The 21,875-nt window shown below is 36.1% G+C and overlaps 2 protein-coding genes across 2 annotated transcripts in view; both read left to right on the forward strand.

Moving 5' to 3' along the window:
* LOC139127636 (serine/threonine-protein phosphatase 6 regulatory ankyrin repeat subunit A-like) overlaps window positions 1–21,875 on the forward strand; it is a 106,764-nt gene that overhangs the window by 72,114 nt on the left and 12,775 nt on the right. The window contains exons 7-8 of the mRNA XM_070693550.1: window positions 12,914–13,015; window positions 14,644–14,742. Coding sequence (XP_070549651.1) covers window positions 12,914–13,015; window positions 14,644–14,742 — 201 coding nt within the window. The remainder of the gene's footprint in view (window positions 1–12,913; window positions 13,016–14,643; window positions 14,743–21,875) is intronic.
* Window positions 1–21,875, forward strand: part of LOC139127637 (receptor-interacting serine/threonine-protein kinase 4-like) — a 110,012-nt gene that overhangs the window by 38,107 nt on the left and 50,030 nt on the right. The window contains exons 3-4 of the mRNA XM_070693551.1: window positions 12,914–13,015; window positions 14,644–14,742. Coding sequence (XP_070549652.1) covers window positions 12,914–13,015; window positions 14,644–14,742 — 201 coding nt within the window. The remainder of the gene's footprint in view (window positions 1–12,913; window positions 13,016–14,643; window positions 14,743–21,875) is intronic.

The following is a 21,875-nucleotide window of genomic DNA, read 5'->3' on the forward strand; positions in this document are numbered from 1 at the left end:
CTCAAAATAGCCTTTTGAACTCGACTGAATGATTGTGTCATTCATCCAGAAATGTTTCAATGGAAGTAAACTGCCCTACGTTGACCTCAGTACGACTTCATGAAATCACGGTTACTCTATCCCCAGCAACCATGATGAAATGGAAAAAAAATTGCAAAACGCTCAATTCCATTGAAGAAAGTGGTGATGGACAGCCTGACACCGAAGCAGGAGGTAGCTACGAGAGTTATCTGGAAGGAAACAATGTTTCTGTGAATTTGCCGACATGATATGGCAAATCTCTCGTTTTATGATTGCTCCGGGCGTTGCTTCAATGCTTGCGATTGTCGATTGTCGACGTCATCATCAATGAAGTTTACTTTTTCCTTTTGCTATGTTCCAACGAAGCTCAGACTTTTGGCCCCATTCGACTGCCAATGAGCTGGTTGTAAATTGCTTCACAAATAAATTCTAACCGTAGATCTTAACTGGAGTGTTTTTTTCGGCGTGGGTGTATGAAACATGGTGGGAAAATGCGTTATGGTCATCTGTACGCGGTGGTCCAAAGTTATACTTATTAGCATTGGAAAGACAGCCCACTTTTGACGTCATCACATTCCTGAGCAGATGATTCTTGCCAGACCTCGTCACCTGCAGTTACTCGCGCACCTCGTGGCTTCGCCGCTCGCTCAGCATGCAGGTTCGAGGTCTGGCATGCGAGACTATCATACTCCCTAACTTCCTCATTTGAACACAAAAATGTTACACCATCAAAGATGAAGCCTTACTAAGAAATTATGATAGGTTGTGTTTGAATACAGTGAAAATGGTGTATAACTTCATTGTTAAAAATAATTTATTAGTCCCCACGGACACCGTCCGGGGGGACTTATAGGTTTGGTCATGTCCGTGCGTGTGTGCGTGCGTGCGTCCGTCTGTGCGTCCGTCCGTTCACGCAGATATCTCAGAGATGCCAGAAGCAATTTCATTCAAACTTGGTACAAGGATTACTTCATATGTCGTACAGATGCACGTCGATTTGTTTTGTGATACGATCCAATATGGCTGCCAGGCGGCCATTTTATTACGACATGTACAGAGCCATAATTCAGGCATGTTTCAACTGATTTTATTCAAAGCTGGTACAAGGACATTGACCAATATCATAGATATGCACGTCAATTCTTTTTATGATACGATCCAATATGGCCGCCGTGCGGCCATTTTGTTACGATTTTTTCATGTACAGAGCCATAACTCAGGCATATCTCAACCGATTTTATTCAAAATTGGTACAAGGACATTGACCTATGTCATACATATGCACGTCACTTTGTTTGTGATACAATCCAATATGGCCGCCAGGCAGCCATTTTATTACGATTTTTTTATGTACAGAGCCATTACTCAGGCATGCATGTTTCTACAGATTTTATTCAAGTTGATACAAGGACAATGACCTATGTCATAGCTATGCACATCAATTTGTTTTGTGATATGATCCAATATGGCCGCCGTGCGGCCATTTTGTTATGATTTTTTCATGTACAGAGCCATAACTCAGGCATATCTCAACCAATTTTATTCAAACTTGGTACAAGGACATTGACCAATGTCATACATATGCACATTGACTTGTTTTGTGATTCAATCCAATATGGCCGCCATGTGGCCAGTTTATTACGTTTTTTCATGTCCAGAACCATAACTCAGACATGTATCAAGCAAATTTATTCAAAGTTGGTACAAGGAGATTGACCAATGTCATACATATGCATGTAAATTTGTTTTGTGATACGATCCAATATGGCTGCTGTGCGGCCATTTTGTTATGATTTTTTCATGTACAAAGCCATAACTCAGGCATATTTCAACCGATTTTAATCAAAGTTGGTACAAGGACATTGACCTATGTCATACATATGCACATTGATTTGTTTTGTGATTCGATCCAATATGGCCACCATGTGGCCATTTTATTACGATTTTTTAATGTCCTGAACTACAACTCAGACATGTATCAAGCAAATTTATTCAAAAGTATTTTTATCACAGACCTAATGAAGAGGACTCTTTCCTCTCTGAGGACCTGTAATCAAAGCACCCATTAACAAGTGGGGACTGTGTCATCAACGATGACTTGTTCCTCAGAAAATAGACCAATATTACACGTGGATTTCAAAGTTGTTGTAGACCATTATATCAACGATAACTTTTAGCATGTTAGATGTAAAGTATTGTAGAGATTATTACAAAACAGGCCATACTGTATCTCAGTGTGTATTAAAAGTTTAAATATTGTCATAGCTGTGTATACATGTCAGGTTACCATATTGAAATATACAAATAAAAGAGTAGGCAAAGTAATAAACCATATTTTCTGAGAGTTTCTTAAAAAATACATTGCTTGTTAATGTTTGAGAGATTTTCATGTAATTTATGAAGAATCATTCACAGAACCTATTCAATTGCAAAGCAATTGGCAAAGGCATCCTTAGAAACAGAATTTGAACTAAAACAAAAAGTTATTCCCTAAAGATCACAGTTCTGCTCTAATCTACTCTGTTCACTATGTAAACTTTCTTTTGGACTTCCTTACAACATTTCTTTTGAAGTTTATGTGAATGGTTTTATGAATAATTGTGTGCATGGTTCAGTGCATCTTCTATTACAATGCACTGCAGCTCAGGCACCACATATTACAAATTGCTACAAAATTATGTATGTTCGGTAGTTTACTTACTGAATTTTCCATAGCTGTACCATACATCTGTAAGTTTACATTTTTTTAGTGTAGGTTCAGAGACAATGAATAAAGTATTCAGTCTTCAGACTGAGGGTGCAAGGCAGGTGTGTGTATTGTCATTTATTGGATATTCAAAATTCTCTGTCATGGCAACATGACTGATTTGCCTTTGGAATCATTCGTAATTGTTCACATTTATCATGTACAATTACATGCAGCGCATGTGATATGTCGACAACTGACTTACACATCACCAGTTCTGATTACCCAATGACCAGTTGATTACTGTAATTGCACAGTTTCTTCCTGTTTCCAAATCTGCACGAAGTCATTTGATGACCAGTCAATGGATGATGTGCTTTGACCTTTTTGTATTAGCCAGTCACTTACTTTCTCATGCAGTCATATGATTGGTACTTATTGTTTAATGCGGTGATTTTGCTGCTTCAAGTGAATAAATATGGCCAGTACGGTTTCCCAAATCGCTTCTCGACACATCTACTAAAATTAACATTAAATACATTTTTGTATATGATTTGTTTGATATTGACCCACATTTCAACGTTGATAGTACCTTGTAAAAGCCCCATACACTAAACTTAAACGGTAACTCTGGTAGGGCCCTACCGAGAAAAATCGATAAAAATGGGCGGAGCAAAACATAACTAATATGGTATCTTTGTGAACAAAAAGTAGCAAATTAAAACAGCTGGTTGAAACACCTCCAAAAATAGAACGTGTACGCCACATAATGTAAACATTGACTGCACGGTGACTTTACGTATACTATTTTCACCCAATTTTACGGTTTACTTTCCATACGATACATCCACTCATTTCCCCAATAGGTTTGTCTTGAACATAGACTTTTCGAAGTCTTACTGGAGCAGAGGTTCCGCGCAGCGTCGCCTCGAATTTGCACAAACCGTGATGACGTTGCCAGGTGATCGATCGACACTCCTTAGTTCTCATGCTTCATGGTATACGTTTCTCGTCCGAAAACGAAGCGTTGGTCATTGTATTCAGCGCGTTTTTGAATGATTCAACATAATGCGTATCATGACAGTGGCAATAGCTATCCGCATCTTTGTATACGGGTAAACGATGCAGAAATCGTAGAAAATGTAGTTTTTCTGCCACGGAATCTATCGGGGTTTTCTCGGCTCAGTCATAGTATATATAGTGTACATCACTCTTGCAGGGAGTCTTGATTGAAGATAATAATGAAGCACCGTTTTGTCCAAACGCCGTCCTAGAAATGCCGCATTTCAGGAAAGAACGGGAAAAAATCAAAACAGTTCTGAAAGAACAGCAAATTCGCCTACTATGTCCAAATTTATCGAGTGTGGTTATTTCAATGGACGACGGACATTTACCACAATGGTCAACGGCCAAGTCGTCTACCAAATTTTGTAGAGCTTTTGTCTTACAAACAATCCTTTCCTCATTCGACCTTAGTTCAGCGAGGCAGGGCTGTGTCTCCATTATAAAACGTAGTTTTCAACAGTTCTTGGATGGTAGTTGTAGTTTCCTTTTCAAAAATTTCGTTGTCTTATGAACTCGGCGCTGTCGGATGGGAGGGTACCGACGACTATTCCCCCGGCTTTGATTACAAGTTTTATGGTGACCGAAATGAAATGTGTGTCGATTTTTTGTCTTTAATGATTATTTCAAAAAGCTTCTGAAAAATACTTATTTTAGAAATTAAACCTGTTAATATTTAATCACCAAAAATAGAATCAGAATAAAGTGATTTCATGAAATCTCGGAGCATTCGTTTCAATTTTCATCCCTCCTTATAAAATGGTGAGTTCTAGTATTTCGCTACTTTGAACGATCCCGCCAAAATCGAGTGCACTGCACTTCTACACCACGCAGTCGCGATACTAGTTCATTACAAACGCGTGGTAGTCAGAATCAGACTGCTAATCACACTATGTCAGCTGGCTTTATGAAGATAGCGGTCACTGATGAGCACTAAAGGTAGCCTCGGGAATTTTCTTTGCCAGGAATGAATTGGAGCTAGGCTAATGACTCATTTGCAATTTGCATATCATGTCAATCATGCAGATTCAAACTGAACATCGAACGTTATACCGGCGATATTACCGGCAAATATTTTATCCTTTTTCTGGTTCCAGACGTCATTTCAAATTTAATTTCGTCAGAAACCAAGTATATTGTGCTCCAAATACTTATACACATATCCCTCAATTTCCAAGAAAAAAATTAATCGGTAGATTTCTAAATTAACGGTTTTATGGACGGCGTCCAGAGCGTACCGAGTACGTTTGAATATCCCACCATTATGACCACTCTCGTAGGTTCTCGCGCTTTTATACGGGAGTTGGGGCTTTAAATTCACAATTTTTATGTTACACCTCAATCTGATGTTGAATTCCTCCGGATCCAAAAGTTTAAATTGGAGAAAACCCTCTCAATTTATACAAGTGTACACATAAACTTGATTAACTGAGATGATGCTATAAATTTGAATAGTTTAATGATTTAAAGTAGTTTGTGAGACTTGTAAATATCCACTTTATCTTGAATCTGCCATGGTGTCGTGAGAATTACAATCCTTGTGTCATTGAACTTTGAAGAGAAGTAAACAGTAGTAAATAACAGTCTACTAAGAATACTTAAAAGTGCAGGTGACATCAATTTGCTTCTGTAATATCTGCAGACTAAAAAAATACAAATGCACTGGTGTGCACTGGCACTTGGCACTTGTTAATATAGTACAATATTTTAAACCAAGGAAATTGAAGCACAATTACATGGAAATTTTTATGGATAATGCCCTATTGACCTTGAATAGTTCTATCTTTATTCTAATGGTGTAAAGTAACACTGCATGAAAACCCAATAATACTTACTTTATTTGCATGGACATTAAATAAATTTTGTATAATTATTTGTATTTTAGCTGAAGAGTGCATATACAGATGAATACAGTCAATAATCCATTGCTTGTATTCAGCAAGCCTGTATTCATGTGGGGATTCATGTGAATTCACGTGTATTATTGTATAATACAGTCAACTCATTAGTGTGAATTTATCTGTATTATTGCGTTTTCATGCAGTGTAAGATACATGGGAGATACATGCATTTTTGTGAATTCACAGTGGCATTCTAGTTTTGTAACACACAGATCTTGTTTACCATCATATTAATGCACATTTAACATTCTTGCCTGACTGCATGATAAATCAGTTATTCCCTAGTATAACATTTTTCTTATATAGAATAGTTGTATTTTCTTCATTGGACATCTGCCTTGCTGATTCAGGAGTCAGAAATGTATACAAGTCTTGGGTCTTATGGTCAGTATAACACTGTTACAACCTATTAGGGTGAGACTCTGGCAGCTTTTTGCTTTCTTTTTCTTTTCAGAGATATTTAATGCTATAAAAGATTGTTGTTTAAACGAATAAAATTTTGATCATGAATCATTATACATATACATAATAAACTATACTAAAAGTTAAGTGAAATTGCTCAGCCATGTGAATATGTTTGAAAACTTGAATCATGGCTGTCGGATCACTGTCGGATTTGTTCTCTGTATGACTTACTTCAAGAAAGGTTGACTATATACACACACTTTTCCGGATTTTATACAATGCATCGATATATGAAAGTATTTTCATTGATAAATTGTGTGATATAAAGTACATGTATTTAAATGATAAAATTACATGCCTAGCTCATTGAAATAAAGATCAAGAAAATACATACCCTGATCAATTTGTAGGTATACAGTACAATCAACAGACAATCTTGGTTACAAGATAATATATCATATAAAACACATGAGAAATGAAAAGACTCAGATGATTCTACCAATGCTTATTTACATTTAATTGTGCATTGATAGCGTGTTGATTAACACTTTCACACAATGCATCTTGTTGTAGCAGTAGTGTTGTGCACATAGTTAAAAGGTACATGTTCAATATGCTGCTAAGGTGTTTTGGTAAAGTGAACTTACTGAATTTTTCATAGCTGTACCATACATCTGTAAGGTTGCATTACCGTATGTTAGTGTGTGTTCGGAGACAATTAGTATGCAGTTTTCAGACTCAGGATACAAGAGGGGCATCATGTGACATCACTCAGATGATATTGGAAATACTCTTTCATGGCAAGATGCCGTTGGAATCACTCAGTATTTGTACTATCATTGCTGAAATTAGATATGTACAATAATATATAGCAAGCAATATGACAACTGCTGACTCCAACATGGCCTGTTCTCATAACTATTATTACCAGCAAATTACGGTGATCTTGCCACGGGGAAAAAGTATGCGTGTGTGGGAACTATTCCGAGAAGCGCATGTCCTATCTGAAAGTACTTTCATTCAGTCGCCATTGACGACAGAGAACATTGTATCAATTTATTTCATTTGAATATCGATCGAAATCGGCACACACGTTTTGCTCGTGTGTTAAGGTCACATCAAGAATATTTCCACGATCACCCCTACATTGACTTATATGCCAATAGCGTCAACGTCTTAGTTTGTTTCTTGTACTCAAATCGACAACACTTGTTTAAATTTTAAATGATACTTTTACATTTCAGCATATTTTAGCGCACTTTAGCCCCAGATTTTAGACAAGTTTGGCGTCACTTTGAGCTTGGAACGACATGCGAGCGTGCAAGACAACACTGTATCAATTTATGATAAAAGATTATCAATCAATAACGTTCACTACTCGATTACATTGGAGACTCTGCACTGTGTTGGCCACTGTTCTGTGATGTTTTCCTATTCAGTACAATTTTCATCGTTCATATTCACTTAAAGTTTGTATACATGAAAACAACATGACAGGCAGGGTTTTACATCACTTTTACTTTTGAGAGTCCCTGGGACTCCTGGTGTTAGAAAATGGGAGTCCTACATCAAAATATGGGGGTCCCAATTTATTTCACAAAAATGTTTTATAGTTTATCAATGCCATGGTCTTCACTGTGTTCAATTAGTATTAATTTGCATACACAGAGACAACAAGGTTCCATATTGTACATGGAGGGGTAACTATTGTGCAACACATGCACACAACTATAGGGCATATTCAACTGACTCTGTATAGTTTGAACCGCCTGTATAACTATAATGAAGAGTTGAAGACAAAAACACATTTCACTAACCTTTTTATCGATTAATTTTGGTGTTTGACCCAACTTACATTAGTTTAATTCACGTACGCGTGTGTAACTATCTGTGGCTTATCGAGTCACGGACTCGTACTACCATACATACTAGTCAATCCGTTCGCCAAGTTTGATCACATTTTTTGACAAGCACGCCACAAAATCCGCCACAAAATGGAAAGAAACCACTAAGTATCGAGAAAAAAGTTTCATGTCCGGTTTATTTCAGTTAAAAAAATGCGTAACACGTAGGAAATGTCTCGCAATGTCAACAGTTCAGAACAACTACATAGTACATTTCATTTACAAACCGGGGTCGACTGTTATGGCCGTCTCGCTTCAGGACGGCCGGAGGTCAAATATCAACAGTTTAAAGGGGCTTTTTGGCAGTCAAACGCTTGAAAATTCACAAAATACACTTCAATTAAACCGAATCCTTACAAATTTCTCAATCTTGCATGTTTTGGACTTCGAAAACCTTAACCTCGGGTTCCATGTCGAGAGTTAGGCATCACACAGTGCCGCCATCTTGGCCGCCGATACGTTCGAAGTTCACTATCGCGATCGATTTGGTCACCAAATCGCGTCATTTTTCCATAAAATATTCTCAAAAAAACTGTAAAATCTATCATTTCTATCACCCAGAGGGCAGTAGCTTGGCATAATATAGTTGTCTTCCGTGTCTACGGCATGGTAAAGCTTTCAAAACGTACGTACATGTTTCGTTCAATGCACTGTGGCCGGCCGTATCCGCGTACGGGTGAAACTGCAGACCTGATTAAATATTCATGAAAACCGCTGACCTCTTTTGAAGAAAGTTCGCATAAATTACTTGAATTTTCGATTGTTAGGCTGCATGATGTCATTATTTTAGTCCTTATATGGTACTAAACTGGGTTCAAAGGGTCAGGAATACCCTCCTTCTGGCTGAGTTCGGCAATGCATAGCTAAGTTAGGCATAAGCATAGAACGCAATCACTGTCGGTTTATATACCGACGTGGCGCTGAGAGCGAGAATGCCGTGTCGGTTTATAAACCGACGCGGCACTTTAAGGGTTAAAGTACGGGGTCGGTAAGGTTTACTGGGATGTGTTTTTACGTGTTCAGCAGCTTCGCAAGGTGTACACCAGCAACAGATATTGCTGCGTCCCAAGGGACGCGGGTTTAGTTTTTGAGGGGTCCTGCGTCCGGTTTTATGCGTAAAGGACGCAGAAATGCGCGTCATGTAAAACCCTGGACAGGTATCTGGTCTGTACGACTTACGGGATGCTTACTGATTAAATGCGTCAATTTCAGACCCCTTGTTCTGCATAAATGCTGTCAGATCGCCATTTTATTAGGGGCAGGAGTATACCGGTATATTTCAGTGATTGGAATAATTCAATGCAAATAACATAAGTTTCGTCACGAAATTCAAAAATTTAAAACCATAGGAATTTTGCATGTCAATCAAAGGATTGAAGAATTTGAACCAGCGAGAAGTGTGCAATGTGTTCAGTACATTAGACGCCATTGTTTTCAATGGGAACTCGAGCTTATTCGCCCTGATGATTAAGTAAAACTTACATTGTTATAATGGATTGGCTAGTGGGTCTAATTTTGGGAGTCATCATCAACAAAGGTATAAATGTATAAGGCATAGTATGTATCATTAAAAAACTGAGTGTTTGCGTGTGTGTGTGATTTTTCTTAACCACTGGAGAGGTTTGTTGTGATGATTTTTTCCCAAAAGTTTAATTATTAAGATAACATGGCATTGGTGTTTAAAACCTTGTAAATGTTGCATGATCAACCGAAATCCAAACATTTTATTCTTGCATGTTCATACTTTATCGTATCAAAACAACTTTAATGTCTACACGACACAACACCTGCAGAAACAATATGTGCAGATTGAAAAGTGTGCGCTATTTGTGGCAACTTTCATTGATCGCTGACAAATTTCAGACTTGAGCATATTTGAAGTAATTTCTATAAGACAACATTAAGAGTATGTCAAAGTGCACCAGTCCTTATTATTTAAGACTTGTGTCATGTAAATTGATTTTTCTCGTGGAAATATTTTTTAAAAAATACCCTCTCTTGTCACTTTTGTTGACTCAGTGAGGACTACCGGTAGTTGTATCTATTTTCTCGTCAAGTGACATATTCTAGCAAATTTTCAGTTGATCCCATGACAGCTATAGTTGTGTTTTCTTCATGTTAATAATACTTTGCAATTTCACCACTGAATTGAAAAAAATAAATAAATAGAGGTAATAATGCAAACAATAACATTTATGGTAAAGTTATGTAATTGTTACTCGTTTTATCCCATGAGTTTGCTGCTTGAAGCAAGTGAATTAGGAGTAGGTTAATATCAACTTCACACCACTCTGACACCCGACAAGGGTGGGCCGTGGTTTCTAGTTAGCTTATGACTAATTGAGTTGTACTTGGAGGAAATTTTAGTGTTTTTTATATCTGCATGTTGAATAGTCTGCATGTTGAAAAGATCAAATCAACGTTAAATTTAGTGACCTGAGAACAATAAAATGTGAATTAATAATATGTACTATTCAGCTTGATGACAGACACTCCATTTAGAGTTGACATGTCAACTTTTCCCGGTAATCATAATTGTCTCCCAAATTGCAGCCCCACATGGCCATGGGAAACTGTGCTTGAATATAACTCATAAATCTGTCATTCTATTTCCCTTTACTATATCAATTGTATCATTTGTTGGAAATATCAGGTTTTAACTCCTGGAGTCTAAGTATAAGCACTGAATTCTGCCCAAAGCTGTAGGGTTAAAGGTAAAATCTGCCTATTGTGCAGTAACTGCATACAACTGCATGCAAATTAACCATGCTTTTGAGGGTACTTATCTGATCCCAAAGGGCATAAATTCCTCAAATAAACAGGAACACTTTTTGTCAGCAAAGGTGAAGCCATTACTGAGTGAGAAATTCTGAAAGGTGGCATTTAAATATAGTGAAAATGGCCTAACTACAGTTAATGGAAAAAACTGTAATTATCATAAAATCTAATTTCTCATCTTCTTTTATCATAGATGTACAATGAGAAAATGTATTGTTGAGTCTATCACATCAATCTGTAGATATTGAAAAAGGATTTTGAATGGTTATATGTAATCTGATTGGAGTACAATATATTGTACCTGTTATATTTGTGACCATGGGGAATAATTTGACTTTTTGTGAAATCTATGGTCACAGCATACTGTCAGTGTGCATGAATATGTAATCATGTTGTGTTCTTTCACTTGGTGGAGCTAGTAAGTGACTTACTTCCTTTTATCTATACTCAATGCATATTACTTAATTCCATTGTATGTTTATTATGTATTAATTCGATATTATTCCCTAATATTTTTCTTCGTGCAGCTAAGGAAAATACGAGTGACGTAATGACCGTGTCTGGAGACATTTCTTATTTAATATTGTGTCATATTCATCTTTTCAAAATAAGTAGCAGATAAGCACTACTTATCTTAGCAAATGGTCACCATCACACTTTGTTAGAAAACACTGCCATTTACGGTATGGAATGTTCAATCTACCTAATATAACATATTGAAATGAAAAACAGATGTTTGATATCCGTTACCAATATTACCTATTATAAAACATTGATGATAATATTTGCAAGGAGAAATAAAACAGTGAAAACTAAATGTCATTAGGTTCATGGTGAAGAAACTTTTATTCCATTTCTTTTGTGCGTGTACCGGTAGAGGCAGAATATCTACAAAATGTATGGATATATTTCTTCATTTTATCAGTTCAAAGACTGCTGGTGCCTAAACACTTCTTTTTGAAATTTGTTTTTCCAAAAGTCCATCTTGGTAATACCTCTCACCATAGCTGCTTGACTATTTCATTATAAGTCATCTAAATTAGAATTGTTTTGCATTATGCTGATGGCATAGTAAACATGATATAATCACAAACAACCATCAGGGACTTAGCCTCTTAGCCTCATCATCAACTTGTACTTTGATAGACACAAAATCAACTTGTAAATCTAAAAGGAGGACAAAGGTACATTTTCTGTTTAAAAAGAAATAAATTGAATAATACCTAAAAATTACACCACTGCCCCTTTAAGGTATTTTAAGTTTGAGATGTGATCTGTTTGGTGTTTTAATGAAGAACGTTATAAGTCTTTCAGGGGGGTACTGTTTTCTTTTTATTATTTACACTCATGAACCAATGACTTTCTTGTAACTAATTCATTCAAGTATTTGGATTAAGGATATGGACACAATCTTTGAAATCATGGCAATATACAAATGTTTTTAAGTTAATGTAACTTATTTTTTACGAGCTTTCTTGACAATTTGTGACATGGTTCAATCACCTGAGGTCAATTTTAAATGAAACTCTGTACACCTGAAAGGATGAAGCACAACATGTACTTTTCAAAAATGTAATGATTTTGATATCAGACTGCGTTGTGTATGCAAACAATTTATAAAATAATTTTGTTACCTGTTTAAAACCACTTCTGATCAACATATTAAATTTCAATTTTTTTGCTCAGAATATGAGTCATACATAATTTGAAAATCAAATCGGAAAAAACCGATGAGGATGTCAGACATCAGCTATCCCATTTTTTACAAAAAGGGTTCAGAGCAGATTTGAATCATCTCTGCACTCTCAAAGTTCATAGCTTGAGTAAAATTATCGTGACTCTGGAAAATATTTACGCTACCAATACATAACAAGTGATAAGTTTAATTATGATTCCTACATGAATGTCTGTTGTTTAAGATCCACTTAAGCTCTGTCTTTCTTGAGTTTGGTGGCATTATGTTCGTTCATCACCTTAAAATAATTTATTACCAATGCCCTATACTGTTACACAACACATTCACCCTGCCTGATAAAAAAATATTGAGTTCAATGAATATTTGTTTCAATGCAATCTTTCATGTATGTAAACAATTTCTTTAACAGTTACTTTTACAGGGATTAAATATCATCAATGATTTTTCATTTCACTTGTAGGATAATTCAATGCCAGTGCATTATGCTGCTTTGCAAGGACACCTTGATATTGTGAAGTATTTCATTGAAACTCTTGGTATTGACAAAGAAATCAAAGGACAGGTATGTAAATATTCATTGATGTCATTGATTTTTTTCAGAATAGGAAAATGCCTTATAGTAATTCTATTCCTATATATGACCATCTTAAATATTTGAACACCTAATTTTATTAAACAATCTGAAACTTTTGACTATATTTTATGTACACGAAACGCTTAAATTTTGTAAGACATTTTGTGTCCTATTTTGTGATATGTAGATGAGAATAATATAACTGTCTATCTGTCAGCGTGTCTGTCTGTCTGACTGTCATCTGTCGGCCTGTCTGCATGTAGTGTGTGTGTTTGTGTGTGTGTGTGACAGTTCGATGGATGTCCGTCCACTGCAGCTCAATGTATTCATCATGGCGCTGCAAACATCTGGCCTTCAATTAGTCCATGGGTTATGTAAACATGGCCTAAGGCCTCTGAGGATCTCCAATCTGTAGAACAACACTGTGTCTAAAAACCATTAAGAGCTTCAAAACCATAATGATATCAAAGAACTTCATTTCAAGATGCATTTGTTTTGGTCATGTGAATTAAAGGCTGCATGATGATTGTATTTTGTGAACAAGTGTTTAAACAAGTACAAAACATTGGTATTCCTATTTTATAAAACATGTGCAGTTTAAATTTGTTTGAGTTGTGAGGAAGCATGACCCAAATTATTTTTTACTATTATCATGCATGCTCCCCTACCAACCCTAGAACTTTCATATCCCACCACCCTGAATCATTCCAGCCACCCTAGGTATGTGAATGCAGGCAAAGTATTACACTCTTTTTTTTTCCAACACAACATGAATTGGCAAGTTTCATAAAGTTTCAGACTGAATTAGCTTGACATAAGCAGCTGTCCTAGCCTCATCAACAATTGACAGTGATCAACACAGGACTATAGTGTATGACAATGAGTTAAACTGTCAGAAGCATTTTTCAGTCCCAGCAAGACCTGATAAATTCAAATATTAAATGTACTTATAGTCTTTACTGATTTTAATATTTGGAACGCAAGTTGAGTGATAATTGAGATAATATGCAATGTTTAGTTTTGTTCTTGCTATACTGCACTTTCCGAAGTGTGTTGTTATGCAATAAAGTGATTAAAGTGATAATATGAAATTAAAGATATATCATTCAAGGTGTTGACGGAAACATAACCTTGTTTGCTCAAACTTGACATAAATGCAACAGAAAGAGCTGACAATAATATCAAAACATGATGGCTGCAGGAAGTCACAGCAAAACGAACATAGCTCCTATTTTTTGGAACAAATATGAGCTGTTTCAAGTTTAGCTGTTATGAAAACAAACCAAAGTTACATCACTCATGAACTAAATATATGTATGTCTACAGTACATTTAGATCAGACAATTATGCCTCACTTGGATGACATTCTTGTTTTTGTTGAAATGATTAGAATGCATTATGATCGAGCTATGCAGATGTCTATTACATCAAGACCATTAGTTAACATATTTTAAGTATTCAATATATTTCCTCCCTAAAATCTAGTCTGTGAAATCTGACATACCAACATTTGTGTTTTAACATATACCTCATGCATTGAACACACATCTATCTGCTTAACTCTCAACTATAGATCAATAAAACAAGTGTCTATTTGTTTAACTTTTCAATTATAGGACAATAAAACACCCCTGATATGTGCTGCTGAGGGTGGTCAAAATGAAGTGGTAAAATATCTTCTTGGTATTGGTGCTGACATTGAAGCTGTTACATCAGTAAGTGCATGTTTGACAAGATATCATTGAACATTGAATTTGTTATCTCTGATATTTCAAGGTAAATTATTAACATTTATGCTGATTTCAGATGTTGTGTCAAATTGAAATGTGATATTCACAGGTAAAACCAAACCTATGAATTGTGTTAAATTGTAAAGCCTGGTCATATCAGTCAAGAATGAGGGAAATTGTCTACCATGCAACACAATTGCAGTATGGTAATGTGAATAGCATGACAATCAAAGGGAAATCAATGACAAAGTAATGCCGCATCATGGCAGTTATGTGTGATGTCATCTATGTCAGAATCACTGTGAATCAAGCAGTTGTCTTTACGTGCATCACTTTTAATTGTTAAATAAAATAATAAACTAGTTATGAGATGTTGTAAGCAGGGTTTTACATGACGCGCATTTCTGCGTCCTTTACGCATAAAACCGGACCCAGGACCCCTCAAAAACTAAACTACGCGTCCCTTCGGACGCACAAATATCTGTTCCTGGTGTATATCTCGCGAAGCTGCTGAACACGTAAAACACATCCCAGTAAACCTTACCGACCCCATACTTTAATAGAATGCTCCGTAGTGCAATGGCCTCCACTGTTTGATGACCAATGGTACCCGCGGAAACAAATTTTACTAACTTTCAAAATGTAAACTGATTCTTAATTGGTCGATTTCTTGTTTGCGGCGATCAATACAACTTTATGCATTATGGCGGGTCGTGTCAAATACCCAAAACAAGCCGATCTGCGAAAGTTTTTCGACGGCCGCAGCAACCAGCACGATGTAGGTTCGGTCGAGGCCGAAAGAGCAGCTACGCCATGCGATACTGATACATCAGATCCCCCGGCCAAGTCAGCAAAATTACGAACATTCAACAGAAGTTGGCTCGATAGATTTAAATGGCTTCGATATTCTGAAGAGCGAAACGTCATGGAATGCGATGCATGTTTGAAATCGAATGTTACATGCCAATTCACGGAAGGTTGTTCTAATTTTCAACATTCAACTCTCACTCGTCATCAGGACTCGAAAAGTCATCTCACAAGTGCTAAAATCCTAAGCTTGAGGTCACAATTTACTACTGCTCGCAAATCTGCAGAGGACGGCAGGTACCTAGGTGCAGGGTATGAGTAACGAACTCGAGGCGTACGCTGCACAATTACGTACTGTTTACCTGATTGCTAAACGTGACCTTCCGTGCGATGTATTCACTGACATCATGCATCTACAGAATCTGAACGGCTTAGACATTGAATATTACAAACGTCCTCAGATAGTTATGGAGTTTGAAGAGTGTATTCAACGTGTGATCGAGAAGTCCCTGATTCATAGCATACATGCAACTTGCAAGTGATTTCATCGGTTTAATTAATGTTGGATGAGACTTGTGACATAAACCGTTCATAAGAAACTTGCCATATATGTTCGATATATTCAGAATGGCGAGGCGAATGTTTCTTTCCTCGGTAACCAGCAAATTGCCACTGCTGCAGGGATCGAAAACGCCTTGATTGAATTTTTGACTAGGAAAGAAATCTGTGACGCGGCCGTAGACAAAATATATGGACTGGGAACAGACGGGGCGGCCGTAATGACCGGTCGTTTGAACGGGTTGGGTGCAAAATTAAAAGCCAGAAATCCCAACCTTGTTCAAGTGCATTGTGTTGCACATCGATTGAATCTTGCTGCTTCTCAAGCAGGCAGAGAATGAGATATTGAATATTGCAAAGTTGCATTCATTGTATAAATACTTTAATGACTCTAGTTTGAGATATGACAAACTTAGAGAAATTCAAACTCTGTTGAATGGGAAGGCAAAACAAATAACTGAGCCTACATCTGTTCGCTGGTTGTCGGTTGAATCAGCTGTCAAGATGATTTTCATCAGTTTTGAGCCAATTGCCTTGGCACTTGCAAGTGACAAAAAAGGGGGAAAGGCTGATGGGCTGTTGAAATTTGTCTCCAATTCATTGTTTCTGCTATTCACTGCCTTATTGATTGATGTCCTTACTGTGATTGGAATTTTGAGCCTTACATTTCAGAAAGATTCTGTCAACCTATCCCATATCAAAAAAAGTGTTCAGTCTACTAGGGACACATTGAATACAATGACTAATGATTCACACACTGTCAGAGAAGTCTTTAATGCTTTGGGTGATGTTCCTGGCAATGGTCAGAAAAACACATACAAAAACATTCAAATCACTTACAATCAGCCACTCAGACAGAGCTTCTGTAGTGTACGAGCAAATTATATCAACAAACTACTGCAGAATTTAGATTGCAGATTTCCAGATGATGAGATGAATATTCTGGAATGTTTGATGTAATTCTAAACCCACACAGATATCCTGAAAATTTGGCCAACCTACCTGACTATGGGGTCAACCAGCTTGATCAACTGTTGAATCATCATAACAATACACCAGGTATTGATGCTGATAGAGCTAGGGCACACTTTCTTGTTTACAAACACTTCACAAGATCTCACACGGACGCACTGAATTTTGATATGTATATCAAGCTGTTGCTAACTGATTTTACAGAGGAGTATCCCGATCTTGCCATTCTTGCTAAAATTGCTCTTGTTATACCAGTGTCCTCTGCCCCATGTGAAAGGGGCTTTTCAGTACAAAATGCCATCAAACAGTGGGCACGAAATAGACTCAATCCTCAAAGGCTTAATAGACTAATGTTCATCAAACTGGTTGGCCCCATCACAGATGATTTTGACTTCATAAACAATGCTAGGTTATTTGCTGAAGGAGCTGCTGGCAGAGTGTGAACTCAACCTACTGGACTTGCTAGGTGAATGCCATTTCAGAGTATGAAATTACCTTCTTGTCAATTTGACAAATTTGAATACTTGTTCAAATTTCACAACTTTGTGAACTTGTCATTAAAGTTATGAGATCATTTCAATTATGAATAGTGTTCTTTGAATTGATCAATGAGGGACCTCAGTATGAACTAGAATTCATGTAAGAATAATTTTAAGAAATGCGCAACCATTGCCGTGTGTTATAACACTAATTGAACACAGTGAAGACCATGGCATGGATAAACAATAAAATATTCTTTTGAAATAAATTGGGACCCCCATATTTTGATGTAGGACTCCCATTTTCTAACACCAGGGGTCCCAGGGACTCTCAAAAGTAAAAAGTGATGTAAAACCCTGTTGTAAGGGTCCGAGACAGAGAGTTAATTATGAATTCTAGCAGTAATTAAAATCATAATGACAATATTTGCATATTAATGCTTTTAAATACAAGTTCCAATGTCAAATAAAATATGTAGGCTGTAGTTGACATGTAAGCAAAAAGTTAAATCACATATTTTGACTGGCTATAGATAGATTTGTGCTCGAAATTTGGTCTTACGTAGAAAACGGACGCAGATTTATCCTGGTAAAACAGTGAGTTTTCCCATATTAGAAATATGTTGATTTGGTTAACATTGTGGAACATACTACAGTCTGCATTTTGTAAACAAACCTGGTGACTGGTGTAGCCATATTGCATTGTAAGTAGGGCAGACACTGATATCAAAGTTTACATAAATATTTGCTAATTAACTGTTAGTCATTTCAATATTAACCAATTCAGTCGACTTTAGGAAAAGAATTAAAATAATCAAAAACCTGTTGTTTCTATTGTTTATTACAAATCAGACAAATAGTCTTTCCTATGTGTGACACAAATAATCTATGAAAACTTCTGTCATTGAGCTGACAGTTGCTAAGTCTGATAAACTTTTTACAATGCAGATAGCAGTCTTTTGTCTTAAAAATTTGCCAAACCAATTTGACATAATTATACGTCATGTAAATGCTCAAGTAAGTTAATGCATGGGTGTTTGTACCCATCAAGCCCAAAAGTAAGAAAATGATCAATTATCTTTAAAAACCACCAGATTTGATTGATATTTGGCCTAATTACTGGAATTATTAAATTCTTTAAAAAAATGTCTGCCTAAATCTTGACGAGTTGAGTCACGTGACCAAATCTGATATTTTCCCGCCAAAATTTACGTCTATATTAATTTAATATTCCAACCGTAAACCGTTAAATTTTCTTGATTTTCTTTGCACTTTTGAAACAACATCTATCATATTCTTTCAAAAATACATGGCACTCATGAAACTCTATCTATACTTCTTTCTGATATTCAAAATATTCACGTAAAACGTCAAAAATATTGTATTTGTTGTTTTTTTGTGAAGAAATAATATTAAAATTCAATAATTTTGCATCTGCCACTAGTTCTAACACAAGTTTCCATCCCATTTTACATTAATTGGTCATAATATTTTAAATATTTTGATGTTTAGCGGTTGGAATATTCAGTTATTTGCAATATACAATTTTGGCGGGAAAATAACAGATTATGGTCACGTGACCTGACTTAGGTAATATATTATGATAAATTTCAACTTAATCAAATGCGAAACATATTTTTGGCAATTTTCACAATTTTCTGACCAGGTCTGATTAAAAAGTATGTTCAAACTGATTTTACATGTATGTAAGCCTATGCCCATGCATTAACATACCTGAGTAATACTATTATTTCAGTTGTAATATGCTATTGCATTTGGTTCCTGGAGTAGAAAATTGAAATATTTGTCACATGACTTTGTTGACACCAGAAATTGATGACTTAACTTTGCCTAAGGGGACCTCCAGTTATGAATTAATATATTAAAGTATGGTAGAAATAGAGAGAGGAGTTGCCTTGCATCCTGGCAAGCTTAAATTTGTAAATGAAGGCTAAGGGCTTTTCCACAATTTTCAATTCCAGGTTTCCCCATTAGTGGAGTTCTCCTCCTAGTCAAACACTTGGCCAGTACGATGTTTGATTTCTATAACAGTATAAAAAACCCTGTTGTTTCTATTGTGTATTTCAAAACAGAAAAATCATTGCCTTTCCTGAGTGTGGCAAAATAATCTTTCAAAACTTCTGTCATTGAGCTCACAGTTGCTCAGTCTGATAAAGTATTCACATACAGATAGCGATTTTTAAAGTTTCTTAAAAATTTTGCCTTAACAATTTGACTTTTTCATGATTATAGTAAATAATGCTATTATTTAAGTTCTTTTATTACATACCTCATATATCGAACGTCGCGCGCTCCATAGGATTCAATGGTAACTCGTCGATGACGTCGCGGGCCGCATAGTCATCATTGGACTGAAAGTGAGGAACTATTTTCAACTTGACAACTTTTGGATGTAAAAATGTTTAAATTTCATGTTTTGCATAGGAAATCCGGTTTTTGGAAAATTTTGCTGAAAAAAAATCGATAAACTGCATAACAGTATTTTAAATATATCATTGCGCCATTCGATGATAAAAAATTCCATCTAAGATTGAAATAAAGCATTGGATATCCATTTGCCAATAAATCTAAATATTTTGAGAGAAAACTGTGTAAGAGAGGCATGTAATAAAAACAATATTGCCCAAACAAGGGACTATGTACGCTCGGGGCAGGAGACCATTTGCCCTCCTGACGTCGGGCAAATGGTCACCTACCCTCGGGCACATAGTCCCATGTTTGGGCTATAATATATCATGTGCTATTGCATTTGGTTCCTGGAGTAGGAGGTTGAAATATTTGTAACATGACTTTGTTAACACTAGAAATTGATTATTTAACTTTGCCTAAGGGGACCTCCAGTTATGAATTAATATATTAAAGTATGGTAAATGTGTGTAAGAGGAGTTGCCATGTACCCTGGCACGCATGAATTTGTAAATGAGGCTGAGGGTTTAACAGAAATTGTAGCCACATACATCTGAACTCATCATTGTAAAACACTCAGTTTTATAGAGAAGGCAATACTTTTAGTGGTGCTCTCTAGGAATTTTATATCAATCTCTAAAATACTCTCAAAACCAACATTGCTTGGTTTTTCCAGTTTAACTTAAATTTCATTCACAAATTAATTTTGATACTTTTCATTCAAGAGAAGCCAAATTGAGGAAATGTGCTTCTGGATAACTTTCATAGTGTCAGTAATATCACTGTAAACTTGTCAATATTTCATAAAACACTGGTTTGGAATAATTGATTGAGTTTTGAGTAACACTATGAATACAATTCATCTGTAGCACTTAGTGTGTCTTTGGCATCCTAACCAAGGATAAGGTGCATTATCATATGAACTCAGCTCAATCTGTTTAAATATTGTATAAATCTTTGAGTTGACCATCATATGTAAATCTACATCCATAGTTCAAAGGACGTTTACTTGGCATCACATCACCTTTGCTTGTCCTACAATGAAATTTACAGTGTACTGATCTGTTTTCAGATAAGTTTACTGATAATAAAGCATTTGTGACATCTTACAGACATCAAAGGATTGAACTTTTTCAGTAGAGTTTGCGTAAGATGATTATTATGGTATAATATTTCTGAGTGTTACTTAAAATGTTTTGTCTGTTTTGGGCAAAGCAAGGTGTTTGCCAAAAAAAACAAACAAATTAGAAAAATGCAGCCATATGTATTTACCTGGTACATCATACAATATGATATCATTACAAGAACATAAGATTTTGACTGGTATTCTCTTTGCAATTGCCAATGTATGGTAATATTATTGTTATGTGCAGAGAAAATGAACAAAAGGGTGAACTCAGCAGTTAACGTTTAAACAAAATTTATTACGAAAATAAATTTAATGCTAAGTCAGGGATAGAGTACAAGCTTTAAAAGAGTACAGACTTCTTATCTCAGCTGGGACGGCACAGCTCCAGTCTCAGAGTTGTAACAGTCTGTCGAATGAATGAACAGTCCTTTGGCTGCAGGCTTGAAGTTGCACAAAGTCCACAGTATAAATCCAGCGTTGGCAGTGAAGGTCTGAAAAGTCTTGAGAATGACTACTGCTGGAGTTTAGTAACACACAAGAGACATGATCCAAAAGTTGGCTGGAAGCTGTGCACGTCCCTGTTACACCCATGTGCTTACATAAAGGCATATAAGAACAATCTAGAACGACATGCTAATTACTGTTCTAAAATTATCTCTCTTACACAACTACTTAAATTTCCAGAACATTCCAAACATGACTAATTGAATTAAAGTTGTGAGGTCATTAAGGGTAGTGACCTTGAG

This window comes from Ptychodera flava, unplaced genomic scaffold (genome assembly GCF_041260155.1).
Source record: "Ptychodera flava strain L36383 unplaced genomic scaffold, AS_Pfla_20210202 Scaffold_34__1_contigs__length_2629520_pilon, whole genome shotgun sequence".
Taxonomy (NCBI): domain Eukaryota; kingdom Metazoa; phylum Hemichordata; class Enteropneusta; family Ptychoderidae; genus Ptychodera; species Ptychodera flava.